The 15,706-nt window shown below is 34.6% G+C and overlaps 1 protein-coding gene across 3 annotated transcripts in view; it reads left to right on the forward strand.

The window, feature by feature from the left end:
- The window catches only part of CERS3 (ceramide synthase 3), a 112,484-nt gene that overhangs the window by 40,262 nt on the left and 56,516 nt on the right, over positions 1-15,706 (forward strand). For all 3 annotated transcript variants that reach the window (XM_069098467.1, XM_069098468.1, XM_069098469.1), the window contains exons 5-10: positions 373-491; positions 4,412-4,469; positions 5,108-5,158; positions 6,525-6,617; positions 8,631-8,759; positions 14,951-15,057. In XM_069098467.1, coding sequence (XP_068954568.1) covers positions 373-491; positions 4,412-4,469; positions 5,108-5,158; positions 6,525-6,617; positions 8,631-8,759; positions 14,951-15,057 — 557 coding nt within the window. The remainder of the gene's footprint in view (positions 1-372; positions 492-4,411; positions 4,470-5,107; positions 5,159-6,524; positions 6,618-8,630; positions 8,760-14,950; positions 15,058-15,706) is intronic.

Here is a 15,706-nt window from a genome sequence, read left to right on the forward strand (position 1 = left end):
TGTCTGCTAAGAATAGTTAAGTCATTCACAGTTGATCATCATACAGTATTGCTGTTACTGTGTACAATATTTTCCTGGTTCTGTTCACTTCACTTTACATCACTTTGTATGAGTTTTTCCAGGTTTTTTGGAAATCATCCTGTTTGTCATTTCTTATACCACACTAATATCCCATTACAATCACATGCCACGTTTTGCTCAGCCATTCCCCATTTGGTGGGTATCCCCTCAGTTTCCAGTTCTTTGACATCACAAAAAGAGCTACTACAAATATTTTTGCATAAATCGGTCGTTGTCCTTTTTAGTCTGCTGCTTCTTGATGTGCATTTATTGTTGATCAATTATTCATTCATTTGTTCTATCCCTTTTCAGGATGATCTATATGGTCTAGCAAAGAAGTGTAACCAGGGTGTACAACAGATTGAAATATGGTTTAAGAGACGGCGTAATCAAGAAAAGCCTTGCAGACTAAAGAAATTCCAGGAAGCTTGGTAAGAAGGAAGCTAGAAGCATGAACAGTTTTGTACACATCTACATATCCTAAATTTTAGGATCTCATACACACATTTTTTGTTCAGCTAGTTCATTTATTCAAGGGGTCAATGCTTACTCCATTTGCTAACTTATAATTTAGAACTCCATTATCTTTTTTTTGCAACCACGCTACAATTGTCAGCACAGATTATATGGGGGAAGTTCTGCTTTCCCTTCAGAATATAGGTTAGGATGACATCTGCTTTTGTCTGAATCAGATACTTAACCTGTCATCTTCATTTGGATTGAGAAAACTTACTGTGTCATATTTGAACAGGACAGTCAGGTAGGGCATCAAGCTGAATTCTTGCAACAGAGATACAGATTTTAATAGTTTACTAGGGCAGTATTTTTATAGTTTAAGAGGGCAGATTTCTTTTTCTCAGTTGGGCATGGCTACTTCTATGTAAAATGTTATTGTACTCCAGAATACCTCAGCTCCTAAAGGTATGGACATTGGTAACCATACAAAAGCGAGATACAAGACATTACTTTTCATTTTTTCCCTTTACTTTGGTCCAAAACTTTTCTTTCTTGTTAAGAAAAATGGTTAGTATCTTTTGTTTTTAAATCACCCTCATTTTTTCAATAAATCCCTTCCCCGTCAAACAGAGAACTATCCTTTATACTACATAAAGAAAAGAGGTTCAGCAAAACTAACCAGCACAGAAACCTAGTCTGAAATTATTTTCAATTTTTCAATATTTATACCCCATCCCTTTCCATCCCCACTATTGCAAAGAAAAGAGAGCAAGTCTATCCTCTTAACTATTCTTCAGACCCAAGCTTGATCATTATAATTACATAATATTCAGTTTTGATTTTGTTTTGGTTTCTTTATTTGTTTTCATTTATTATTGTAGTAATTGCACATGTCATTTAACTGGTTCTGCTGGCTTTACTTTATATCTGTTCCTATGAATCTTACCTCTGATTTCTATATTTATGTTGGCTATTTCTTACAGTGTAATCATATTCTATTAAATTAATGTACTGTGATTTGTTTAGCCATTCCCCAATTGGGAAATTCTACTTTTTTCCCAATTCTTTGCTACTACAGAAAGGGTTACTGAAAATATTTTCGTGCATATGGGCCTTTCTTTTTATCTTTGAAGTTCTTGGGTTATACGCTTAGTGGACTGATCTCTGGATCAAAAGGTTTGGACATTTTAGTTATTCTTTAGCATAATTCCAAATGGTCCAGACATTTTGTTTTCATTTGGACTGATGTTGGATCTCAAAAATATTTTTCTTAGTTCTCTTTCTTTGCTGCATTTATGATATGAATAATTGTGATACAGGGTAAAGTTTAGAGGAATATTCCTAAAGATGGCTCTTGAAATAAGCTCTCATTTCTCAGCCTGCCATGATGCAAAAACAAATTCATATTTCTTTTTCCACTTTTGACTTGAAACAGAGTCTAGTTTGTTTCTTAACTCATTTTTGTTATTTGAAATACTTACTTTCCCCTATTGAATTCTACCACTTATGCCACTTGACTCTGAACAAGTCTAGAATATTACTGCAAAATAATATGAAGTAGAGTTTTCCCCAGGAACTGGTACTGGGGTGCACTGTCCCTTAATATTCTTTTGTTTTGTTTGTTTGCTTTTGGGGGGGGTGGGAAGGAAAGATAATTGGGGTTAAGTGACTTGTCCAAGGTCACGTGGCTAGTAAATGTTAAGTATCTGAGGCAAAATTTGATCTCAGGGCCTCCTGACTCCAGGACCAGGGCCTATTCACTGCACCACCTAGCTGCCCTGCTTATTATTCTTCATGGAAAAGATGATTCTTATTTTTTTTTCTACTGGACAGGTACTATTTCTGCCTCTGTACCCAGAATTGATGCACTCATCTTATGATAAATTCTTATTTAGTGAGAACATCTTCGATTACCCTTTTCAATTAAATTTTTTTTGAGTTATCAACTATTTATTTTTTCTCCCTCACATACTCTCACCATACTGAAAAAAAAAGAACCTTAAAACTCTCTGTTCATATTCTTTGACCATTTTTCATCTGGGGAATAGCTCTTATTTTTATGAATTTGAATGAGTTTCTTTTATATCTTGAAAATGAGATCTTTATCAGAGAAACTTGGGGCAGATTTCCCAGTCATTTGTTTTCCTTCTAATCTTAGCTGCATTGGATTTATTTGCATAAAACTTTAAAAAAGTTTATCCCACCAGAATTGTCCATTTTATTTTCTGAAATCCTTTCTTATTTTATCATAAGTCTTTCTATCTATACCTCTGAGAGGTAATTTCTTCATTGTTCTTCTATATGTTTATGATGGTACCTACATCATGCATGTATTTATTTGGAGTTTTTCTAGGTATATGGTATGAGCCCTAAACCTAATTTATGCCAGGCACTATATAAAGTGCAGAAATAATTAGAAAAATATTTCCACTGCAGAAGCACACTATAATTTCAAAATCAGCACATTCAGTGTCAATATATTAATGGTACCAAAAGGGATGGGAAGAGTCTGTTTCCAGACCTGTATCTCCCCATGACCTATATTCCACTGACAAACCATTTGTAGTTCTGTCAAGGTCATCTCTCAATATTAATTTCCTTCATTTTGACCTCCCACTACCAGCTTCTTCAAGAATCAATCTCCCAGTCACTTTTGGCTTTTCCAGAAAAAAAAAAATCTATTTTTTTCTTCTAATTTAACCTTATACTAATAAATATAGGAAAATTACATTTTATTCTTTTGAGGGGACCAAATACATGTGGTACTGAAAATTATGACCTTGTTATAATTCTTGTCTAATAAGAGTTATTCTTTCACATTATACTCTCTCATACCACCTAGATTTTTCTTATTTTTTTCCAACTTTAGTTGGAATAAATAAGAAAAATACATAGAAATGTTCTATGAATGCTAATTCATTTCATAAGCAAGTGTAGAAGTAAATTGAAAGAGTTTTGAGATCTCATTTGGAAACTTTTAGATAGTCATCCTTTGGGACATTTTCTTGATCCTATGATAGAAATATTTAGGCCTTATAATTTTTGTCCTGTGGGAGCAGGAAATGAGGGATAAACACTGTATTTTAGATTTTACTGGGAGAAGTAGGTTATAGATAAAGAAAGTTTTCATTTAAAAAAAGTGCTTTGAGTATATAATGTAAAAATTATATCAACGGTTAAGTCAAAATCCTTTTACAGATATTTTTATGCATAAACTTAAATGAATATATTCATATCATTCCTTTTGTTAGGTAGAAAATGTCTCCTTCTTCTATTACTTTTACAAAGAAAGCACCATTCTAGAAAGACAGTTAGACAAGTACTTAAAATAGTCAGTATGATAGTGTAAAGAATGTTAGGAGTATTTCCATTCAAAAATTTCCTTTTTGTTACTAGCTTAGTTACTTTTGGGAAAATTACTTAATTTCCCTGGGCCTCAGTTTTCTCATCTCTAAAATTAAAGTGCTGGGCCATATGGCCTCTGAGATCCCTTCTGACTTTAGGTTTATGATCTTATGATCCTGCAAACTGAATTCTAGTTTTAGCTCAATCACTAAGTAGTAGTGTGATTTGGGGATCATAGATGTAGAACTGGAAGCAACCTTAGAAATAATTTAGTCCAATCCCTTCATTTTATTGATGTGGAAATGGAGTCCAAGAGGGATTGTACCTTGACCAAATTCATACAGACAGAAATAAGTAACAGAGCTATTATCTGAAACCACATCCTCTGATTCTGAACATAGCAGTCTTTTCAGTATACCATGGTACTTCAGTGTTACCTCCATTTTCTCATATGAAAAATGCAAGGATTGAACTAAGTGCATCTTGAAGGTTCCTGCTATGGCTAACATTACATAATTCTCTGAATAAATACTTTCCTTTATTTTGGCAGCTGGAGATTTACGTTTTATTTATTCTTAACTATTGCTGGAATTGGATTTCTATATGATGTAAGTTATCTTTTTAATATCTTTCATTAGACTCTAGTCTTTTAAAATTCTTGCCTATGAGTTTATTATGATGATGTAATAGTGTCAATAAGGTAAACAGCTTTGAAACGCATTTTATTGAGATTCTGATGATAAAATCAATCATGTTGATACATTTAAGTACTTTGAGTTATGTGTGATTTCATTGATGTGGGTACTTCTTTCAAGATGTAAATCATTACCCAACCAGACCTTCCCTAGGAGGACTGGTATAAAATTAGCATTAATTATTTCAGAAGTAAATTCTTCATTTAAGTTACATTTTAGGAACAGTTATACCCTTTGTAATATGGCACTTTAAACAGAATTGTTGCTGGCTATGTTAGTAATAGTTTATTACATATGATAGGTATATAGATACGCATACATATGTGTATGCATACACATATGCATACATATATAGAGAGGAATATTACAAAATGTATCAGATATTTTAGTGCTATTAAAATGATTTATAGCACTTATCATAGTACCTAGTGTCTTGCATGTAGTAACTACTTAAATGTTTATCGAATTTAAGAAAAATATTACCTTTTCTGATAAAAGATTCCATTTATGAATAGTTAATTTGTTTTCCTCTCCCTCCTTTCTATATTTAGAAACCTTGGCTTTATGATCTGTGGGAGGTTTGGAATGGCTATCCAAAGCAGGTGAGCCTAACTCTTTTTGTATTGTAAAACAGAAACAGCCTTGGGCAAACCTGGAAAACTGGCTGTTACTCTTTACTCATCCAATATCACTTCTCCCCTAAGGCATCAAATACCTTCATGTTGCCCCTGACTAGGGCTTCTATCTGGAGGGCCCCACCAGAACCACAGTTGTCTTTAGCTTTCCCTATTTCTCCCCACATTATTTAGTGTTTTGGATTCTTTACTAGGTAACAACAAATGTTAATAAATTAATCAGATAAATTAACCCATGTTAATATGTAACACATAATGTCTTAACTCAGAAAGTTCCCAAGGTGTAGTTCTAATTGTGGGGTCCAAAGATTCTGATACCAGATGGATAGAAGGAAATTCTTGGTCAGATGAACTTTGCTAAATCCCTCAAATTATGCCACATAGGTGACTATCTACTCTATTCATGAATGGGGTTTTAGCAGATATTCTTTTTTTGTTTTGTTTTGTTTTTATTTTTGGAGAGGGAAAGGCAGGGCTATTGGGGTTAAGTGACTTGCCCGAGGTTACATGGCTAGTAAGTATAAAGTATCTGAGACCAGATTTGAACTCAGGTCCTCCTGACTCTAGGGCTGGCGCTCTATTCACTGTACCACCTAGCTATCCCAAGCAGATATTCTTGAGAGACAGTATGGTACAGTGGAAAGAATACTTACTACAGAGTCATAGGACTTAAGTTCAAGTCCTGACTCTGACATTTAAATACGTATGAGATCTTGGGTAAGTCATATAACTTCTTTGGATCTCTTTTCTCATCTGTAAAATGAAGGAGCTGGACTAAATGATTTCCGATGTCCTATTTCAAGTCTTTCTATGATTCTATAATTTTGTAATACTAGGCTCTAAAGAGTACTTAACATCTCATGGGCTTTTAGTCAGAAAATATTCCATAACATTAATAGCTTAATCAATGGAAATTTGGGAACGGTAAACAGGATTGCCACCTTACTTAGCACACATTCCTTTGGCCTTAAATAATAGAATTCACGGGGCGGATTTAAATAGTTGCTTAATGAATTATGATTAACAAAGACAGACCTTAATTTTTTTTTTTCCTTTTTGGAGGGGGGAAGGCAGGGCAATTGGGGTTAAGTAACTTGCCCAAGGTCACACGGCTAGTAAGTAAGTGTTAAGTGTCTGAGGCCGGATTTGAAGTCAGGTCCTCCTGACTCCAGGCCGGTGCTCTATTCACTGTGCTACCTAGCTGCCCCTGGACCTTAATTTTTTATATACTTAGTCCTTATAGAAGTAGTCTGTTTCCTGAATTCCACTGATAACTCCACTAAATAAATGCTTATATATATATATATATAAATGAATATTTTCTTTTTCTTAGCCATTACTACCATCTCAGTACTGGTACTACATTTTGGAGATGAGTTTTTATTGGTCTCTGCTGTTCAGTCTTGGTTCCGATGTCAAGAGAAAGGCAAGTATCATATGTAAAACTTCTTTGTTAGTGTCTTCAAAACCTCTAATTTAAAATTTATGTTTCAGGATATCTTCAGTTTCATAGCTTCTCTGCATATAATAGTAGTATAGTGTACTACTAATTATACTTTTTAATCTTTTTTTTTTAGTTACTGTAACAGTTCTAACTTTGAATTTCCACCCCTCATCAGTAGAAATGCAACCATAAAGTGTTCCATTCTTATTGACTTGAATCATTAATATCATTGTTTTAAAAAGGCAAAATGTCATTGACTAACTATGAAAGCACCCTCTCTAGTTGGTCGTAATCATATATTTACTACATGATTATCTTTGAATTAATCATAATACTTTCCAATTACTTAGAAAAAAATCTCTTTCTGATCCTTCAGAAATGCTCATGAGGGAATAACTGTCAAATATTACTATCTTTGCTTTACTGGCAGAGAAACTTAGTCATAGAAATGTTAAATTATTTCCTTAAGGTCAGTCAGTGGTTCCTTTTTGGAACCATTAGGTTTCCTTGTTCTTACTGATGAATCTACCAAACTGTACATGTTTGATCATACAATCACTCTGACTGAAAATATTGTAGATTCAGATCACATCTATAATCTAGGGTTATATGTCATGTGCTACACTCCAAGGGGAAAGTGGATTTGTATGTTACTAATATTTAAGCAAATGTTAAGGAATAGTTAAAGATCAGAAAGGAAAAATCTTGTTGTCTTAACCATCTACGTGTTGTTTGATTGTGGGTGTATACTTTTGTTTTCCTATTGCTAAGAGAATGGTTGTTGTAATAAACTAGAAATACTAAAAATCTCTAAGAATGAACCCTGAGAAATCTCTCTGTTTATTCTGTTTAACTTTGTTTCAAGTATTTATAACAAAGGAAGACTCCTTAAGTGGGTGATGGAGAAAGGATATATATAGAAATGAATGTGATGTAAAAACAATAGGAAACCATTTTAAAAAATGAACTGTCAGAAAATATTTCTTCTTTCATTAACTCAAGCTTTTGTCATTTCTGATGCATGTTGTTGTAGGTACATATTTCTCTAGACTTATAATACATTAACATTTTTGTCAAAAAGTATCATCTATTCAAGAGTTGAATTGAAGAATCCTCTTAAAAGCAGCAACAAGTGTATCACAGGGGCAAATCATAAAATGACATTGCTAGTACATTTTTTGTTTTTAGTTTTGTGGTGATCTATCTCCATTTCATTTATTTTAGGAGAAATCAGTTACCTTCAAATAAATCATAAATGTGTGTTATGTATAAGATAATGAAGCAGCAGTGCTTTGTAATCATTAAGTACTATATAAATGTGAACAATTAATTTATGTGTACATCAATATGTATACACACACATATATACCCATATGTGTGTAAATGCACATTATATGCACACTTTGATGGATCTGTGATTTCGTTGGTATGGCTAATTTCTCAACTGATTTAGGCGATAAACCCTTCCATACCGTCTTATTTTGTATGATCTTTATTCATATTTTCCCATTAATTCTCAATAAAGGGACTACCCAATATACTAGAGATTTATTTTTTAACAAAAACTAATCTTAGGGATACTAGTTAATATATTTGTGTGTGTATATAGATGAGAGAAAGATAAATATATAAATAAGATATTCCAGAGTTCTTAATGTAGCTTTAAAGTTTAAAAGTACACTAAGACTTTTGGGACAATATATATGCGTGTGTGTATACATATGTATAAAATTAAAGTGACATTTATAGATATACATACATACAATGATAAAAGTTGATGAAACAATCTCTGTATGTATATATATATATATATGTGTGTGTATACATATACATACACACATATACCTATGGATATACAGGCCCAGTGTTCTAAGCAGTGGAATAATATGATAATAATGGCCTTTCCTAAGTGATTAATTGCTTGTCAGTGTTGAAATTTGCTTATTTATCTATCTATCTGTCTTGTCTGTCTGTCTTATTTATTTATTTGCTTAGGATTTTCTAGCCCATGTCATCCATCATCTGGCTGCTTTAAGTTTAATGAGCTTCTCTTGGTGTACTAACTATATTCGTAGTGGAACATTGGTGATGCTTGTTCATGATGTTGCTGACATTTGGCTTGAGGTAAAAGTTTGAAATTTTAAACAAATATGATTCCCAAATTTTTATTCCCAACAAAATGTTGCTTATGAGCCTTTTCTCAGTTCTTCATTTTTATTCTTATTCATTCCTGGACGCAGTACTTCCAAGAATTTTGAACTCTTTAGATATCTTGCATGGACTTTTTGACATATTTAGTTTATAATTATTTCTTTAGTTTCATAGATGCAGATAAGCAAAATCAAGGAGGATAATTTGGAAAAGGTTTCATTTTGGTTTTCTGTTTGAGTTCAGGGGCAATGTGTTACATTGAAAAAAATGTTTGATCTAGAGTCAAGAAACCTGGGTTCATTTCCTAGGAAGTCCTTTTAATACCTATGTAATCTTTGGCAAGTCATTTATTCTCTCTGTTCCCTCATCTGTATAATGAGAGGGTTGAACTAGATTCACTATGGTATCCTTTCTATCTCCTATCATCTTGAGACTGCATCTGTGTAAAGTTTCTTTGGCAGAAAGCTAATGATACCGTTTCGGGGTAAAATGATGTTTCAGATTGAAGAAGGAAGACTTGAATTCCAAACCATTTCTTTGAGCCTTAAATAACATTCCAGAAAGTCTTTCACAGCTTCCTTTCCATCTTTCTTTATCTTACCTTTTTTTCTAGCTTCCTTTTCCTGGTTTCTATTCCCTTTTATCTGGAGTAGATATGGGAAATAGAGTGGAAGGAAAGAAACTTTCTAAATCCCTATATGGTTTGCTTCTCTCAGGTTTTCCAGAGTTTTGGGTTTTTTTAAGTTCCTTGTGTTAAAGCATCTACAGAGGTTTTTCCACTCCTTCACATAATCATTTCTGAGAATAGCTAGTGTTATTATATAATGAGCTCAATTCCCTGAGAGCTCCTAATACTTCAGAACCATGTAATGATAAGTGTTTTAGATTTGTATCAAACTTCATTTTAATGATCTTGGAGAGCAGTAGATATGAAATGTACTTCAACTCTAATTCTTGGTTGGAACTTGAAGAAGAAGATTTCTGTACCTTGTGAATGTGAAAGGATACCATAGTGAAAGTGTAAATCTTACTCTCTCCCTGCTGCCCCCCCCCCCAACTACTATTTCTTAAGGAGAATGAGATATTAATGCCTTGGGTAGGAAACACAATGAAAACTCTCTCCTATTGGTGCAGTGGAGACTCTTACATCTGGAGACAAAGAACATGGGTTCAGTGACTCTGAATCCAGAATGACTGCCTTTAATACATATTTTATCTTGGGCAAGATGTCTAACTTCTCCAGGTCTTAGTTTCTACAACTATAAAGTGAATCTTGTGTAAAAAAACAGGAGACACCAGGGTCACTAGATTGCTGAGTGTGTGGTGGGGAAGATGGGAATGTAATGTGTAAGAAGAATGAAAAAAGTAGGAGGGGACTAGATTGTGAAGGGCTTTGAATGCTAAATAGAAAATTTTATATTTGATCCTTGAAGTGACAGAGAACTACTGGAGTTTTATTGAATGGTGGGGTAGGGTGGTGACATGGTCAGAGTTATACTTTAGGAAGGTTAACTTAACAGCTAAGTAGAAGATGGACTGAAGTGGGGAGAGAAAAAAAGATTTGTGATGGAGCTCAACCAAAATATTCCATTGTGACATGATGTATTGTGACATAATGAAGAGATGAGCCAGGGTGTTGATAGTGTCATAGGAGAGAAGGGGACATATATAAGAAATGTTAAAAAGGCAAAACTGATAGGACTTGGCAATAGATTAGATATGAGAGGACTGAGAAAGAGTGAAGAGTCAAGGATGAGGTCTAGGCTGAGAATAATTATGTCTTCCATAATAATAGGGGGAGGGTTTTGAGTAAACATAATGAAGTCAGTTTTTGACATATTGAGTTTAAGATGTCTACAGGATACCTGGTTTGAGGTGTCTAATTGAAGAAGGTCTAGGATGGAGTCCTGGGGAACACCTACCATGATCGGTATAAAAATTCAGCAAAGACTAAGGAGGAATAGTCAGACAAATATAGGGAGAAGTAGGATAGTATAGTTTCATGGAAACCTAGAGAGAAGATTGAATCAAGAAGAAAAAAGATCATTGGTAATTTTGGTGAGAGCAGTTTTGGTTGAATGATGCGATTAAGAAGAGTGATTCTAGGTACATCATTAGCCTTCATTAAAATATACTTATGTTAATGATGAACACAGTGAATACAGTCAGCCTACTTCATGTAACTTCAAATTGAATATTGATTGATCTGTGGTACGTTTCAATTAGTAGAATAAACCTTGTTTTACTAGAATAAGTATTGCAGGGTAGACAGCTAGATTTATTTAAGGGCTAACATTATTACGTAGAAAATATTGGCTAAATTAGGAATTGTTTCAAAGTTATATGTGCATAAGCTCAATAAGCATGCAGATAAATCTTTTTTCTCATATTTTATATGCATAAGAAAAGCAATGACTTGGGGCGGCTAGGTGGCACAGTGAATAGAGCACCAGCCCTGGAGTCAGGAGGACCTGAGTTCAAATCCGGCCTCAGACACTTCACACACACAAAACACTAGCCGTTGTGACCTTGGGCAAGTCACTTAACCCCAATTGCCCTCCAAAAATAAAAAAAAAGGAAAAGCAATGACTTAGCAATATAAGTGATATGTTAAATTTCCCATGTTTTTCTGCAAATGTAGCCATACATGTTGAAATTCCTCTCCCTTTTCTCCCTTTATTCATCAAATCCTTTATCTCTCTACATTTGCCTAAAAAATAAGATATATTCAAAATGATTTCAAAATTATATACTACTCTGTTATTTTTAAACTTACTGATTAACTTGCATTTTTCAACTTATCCACTGAAATAACAGGTTTATTATCTTAATGGAGGAGACTTAGACTCTGGGATAAGGGATATGCTTTATGCCTGACAAGGTCATTTACTCCCATTGTGGCTTTGGTTATCATTTAATGTTTCATTCTCCACTCCACAACTGTAAAATGGAGTTATTAATAATATTGCATGGAACACATTATAAAGTTGATTAATATTTGAAAAAGTTTTGAGGCCCATGGTTGTCAAGAAGAGAAATGTTATAAACCTCAGAGTCCTTTTATGGATAAACTATGACAAAGGAACTTTTTCAATGACTATAAATAGTTCTTGATTGAAAAGCATAAGTTTTTTTTTTAAAGAACCACTAAGCACAGATTTTTAAAATATTTACTGATAACAGATACAATAGATGACTAGAGAAATCATAGTAGATCCATAGACTCATAGGAGTAAAAAGATCCTTAAAAGATAATCTGATTCAATTCCCAAATCTAGTCAAGGAAATATTTTACTGTCCAATGCATGCCCTTCCCCCTTACTTTCCTGTAGGGCAAGATGGATTTTTATACGCCATTGCCTGTATATCTTATTTCCTGGTTGCATGTACCAAAAATTTTTTAATATTTGTTTTTAAAACTTTGAGTTCCATGGGGTGGCCAGGTAGCACAGTGAGTAAGAGCACTGGCTCCAGTGTCAGGATGACCTGGAGATCAAATTCCGGGCTCAGATACTCAGCACCACACCCAGAAATAACTGGCTGTGTAACCTTGAGCAAGTTACTTAACCCTGATTGCTTTAAAAAAAAAAAAACTTTGAGTTCCAGATTCTATTTCTTCTTCCCTCCTCACCCCATGCCTTAGGCATACAAGCAATTTAATGTAGGTTATACATGTGTAGTTATGGAAAACATTTCCATAGTAGTCATATTGTGAAAAACTAACTATATTTCCCTCCATCCTATCCCCCCCCACCTTCCCCCCCCCCATTTATTCTATTTTCCCCTTTGATCCTATCTCTTTTCAAAAGTGTTTGCTTCTGGCTACCCCTTCCCCTAATCTGTCCTCCCATCTATCATCCACCCCTCATATTCCCTTCCCCCCTACTTTTTCTGTAAGGTAAGATACCCAACTTAGTGTGTATGTTATTCCCTCCTTGACCCAAATCCAATGAGAGTAAGGTTGACTCATTCCCTTTCACCTCCCTGCTTGAAGACAATATTTTCTAAGTCTCCTTTTATTTAGGTTAAACAACTTTAGTGTGCTTTCTTCCTCTAAGGACCTCTTATATACATGTTTAAACATTTCTGATGTAATTTTCTTTAATATTTCTACCTATCTTTTAAATAATACTTATATTTAACTTAATATATTAAATCCCTAGGAACTCCTAATACTTTAGAACCACATAATGATAAAATTTTTAGATTTATATAAAATTTCATTTTAGTGATCTTGGAAAACAATAAATCTGGAGTGTGCCTCAATCCTAATTCTTGGTTTGAACTTGAAGGAGATTTCTGAATCTTTTGAATGCCTTAAGTGTAAATCTTAATTTCCCCCTCTACATTGCTATTTCCTAAGGAGAGTGAGATATTAATGCCCTAGGAAGGGAACATTATAATGAAAACTCACTTCTATTGAGAAGTGAGTGCAATGGAGAGAGTTAGGCCTAATACTTTATAAAGGGCCTGATAAATACTAGATAAATTAGAAGGGTTGTTTCTTTGTACTTGTACAAGTTATTGTTAGTACATTCTTGCCAGTCCTAATTTCGCTTCATAATAATGCTATATTGCTGACGTATTTGGTCTGCTATGATTCTTCCACATTCTTATGAATATCCCAGTTTACTTCCAGTCCCTCCCACACCCTCCACATCTGTCACTTCAAACTTATTATCTCTTTTCATTGTACCTTCACTCCAACTCTTGCATATTAGCCTCCTAAAAGATCTGAGTTTACTATTCTTTTTTTTTTTTTTGCAAAAAGCCAATCCCATGGTCTGAACCATTGTCTTACTTTGTTGATATGCAAGTGATAAAATCCAAATCCTTACTCTTTAAATATGTTATATATTTGAACTATTCTAAACTCTGAAGACCTCTTTTTCTGGCTCATGCTATACCTATTTTAAGATGAGCTATACTCTCGCTGTCTCTACCTTCTGTGGTCTTCCTCTATTCCTCCTCCAGTATGAAAGCCTAGCCTATTTCCTGAAACCTGCTGAAGACAGATCAGAAAAGTCAGTTCAGATGTTAGCAACCAAAATACTGAATAGAATAACAGGTAGAAGTGATTAAAGTGACTGCCAAATAGTAACATGAATGCATGAACCCTAGCACATTAACTTTCCTTCTAGACTAAGGGAATTAAGAGTTCTTTCCAGTAAGCACAGTGAACATAAACAGCATGTGTTAGCAAGACAAACAAGAACAAATCAGTTTTTGAGAGTTGATTTCAGTAGGGTTATGAAGAATTCTGCCTTACTCCAACCACAGTAAGAAGAGCACTGGTGGCAGGATGTGGTAAGCATACTTATAATCCCTGATTCTAGGGAGGCTGAGGCTGATGGTTTGCTTGAGTCCAGAAGTTTTAAGTTGCAGTGGGCTAAACAGATCAGGTGTTTGCACCAAGTCTTGCACCAATATAGTAAGCTCTGGAAAGTAGGGTGGGAGGTGGTATCAGGCTGCCTAAGGAGAGGGAAGCTGGCCCAGGTTGGAAATGGAACAGGTCAAAGCTTTTGTGCTGATCAGTAATAGGATCAAACCCACGACTGGCTACTGTATTCGTTGCCTGAGCAAGATAGAGAGACCCAGGAAAGGAAGGAAGGAGGGAGGGGGGGTAGGAGGAAAAACAAGAAAGAAGGAAGGAGATAGGGAAGGGAAGAAGGAGGGAAAAGGGAAGGAAAGAAGGAGGGAGGGAAGAAAGAAAAGAAGGAAAGTGGGAAGAAAAGAGGGAAAGGAGGAGGAAAGGAAGGAAGGAAAAAAGGAAGGAATGGGGGAAGGAAGGCTGCCTATCTCTGAAGTCAGAGGACTTGGCTTCCTACTCTACTTCTAATACTATCTATATGACCTTGTGAACAGATCACTTAATGTCCTTGGGCATCAGATTTCTGATCTATAAAATGAGAGGGTTGTACTAGATAGTCTGTGATGTCTCTATTAGCTTTCTAATTCTCTGTCTTCTGCCTATTGTAACTTATTTAATTATTGTCAGGCCAACCCACCAAATCATTTTTCTCTTAACATCTTTAGACCTCTTTCTGTGTTGAATGGAGATATTCAGTGCATAAGTTAAATTATTCTAAAGCTACCTCTGCAAGTGTTATTGAAAGTTTGTCCATTTACCTGTTTCTGAATGAATTTTCTTTGTTTTGTTTCAGTCTGCTAAATTATTCTCTTATGCTGGATGGAAGCAAACATGTAATACTCTATTTCTCATCTTTGCTGCTGTATTCTTTATTACCCGCCTAATAATTTTCCCTTTCTGGTAAGTAGGCCAAGGTTATTTGCTATCATATTTCTGTGAAATTTAGTTTTTCTGTTCTTAAATTTGCTGAGGTAGGTTATAGCAGGATATTGAAGTCAAAGAACTGCATCACCTTCCTTTCCCTAAGAGAATGTTGATCTCTAGCTATGAGGATGAAATATATGAAACTAGATGGAAGAACAAGTATGAAGGAGTCTTTTATTCATTATGGAAGCAACTTCCATTGCAGAACCCTTCCCACCATGCCCCAATACAACATACACACCTCAAGCCATTGTGAAACCCCCCCACCCAAACCTAGCATTCCAGTGTAAGAGATAGAAAATGAAAGTATAGACTAGGAGTGATGGAAATTGGGAGCACTAAAATGGGAAGTACATTAGCAAAAGAATATGTTACAGCAAGTTCTTATGTTCACTCTAGACATTCTCCCTTAATGAACATGGATCTATCTGAGAATCTTGTAGTTTTTCCATCTGCTTAGATTGGAACATCTGCATATTTTCATAAGAGATATTTGCCGTTCATCATAGATATAATTAATATGTTATCTTGACCCAGCCATAAAGCTTGTCTGCACAGGGATCATTGCCAAAGAAGGAACTGTTCACCTAAGCATATATATGGAAAGGTAAATGGAAACTGGGAA

This window comes from Petaurus breviceps, unplaced genomic scaffold (assembly GCF_028583685.1).
Source record: "Petaurus breviceps papuanus isolate PSGF00001 unplaced genomic scaffold, PetGlider_PUasm1.0 37, whole genome shotgun sequence".
In the NCBI taxonomy this organism is placed as follows: Eukaryota; Metazoa; Chordata; class Mammalia; order Diprotodontia; family Petauridae; genus Petaurus; species Petaurus breviceps.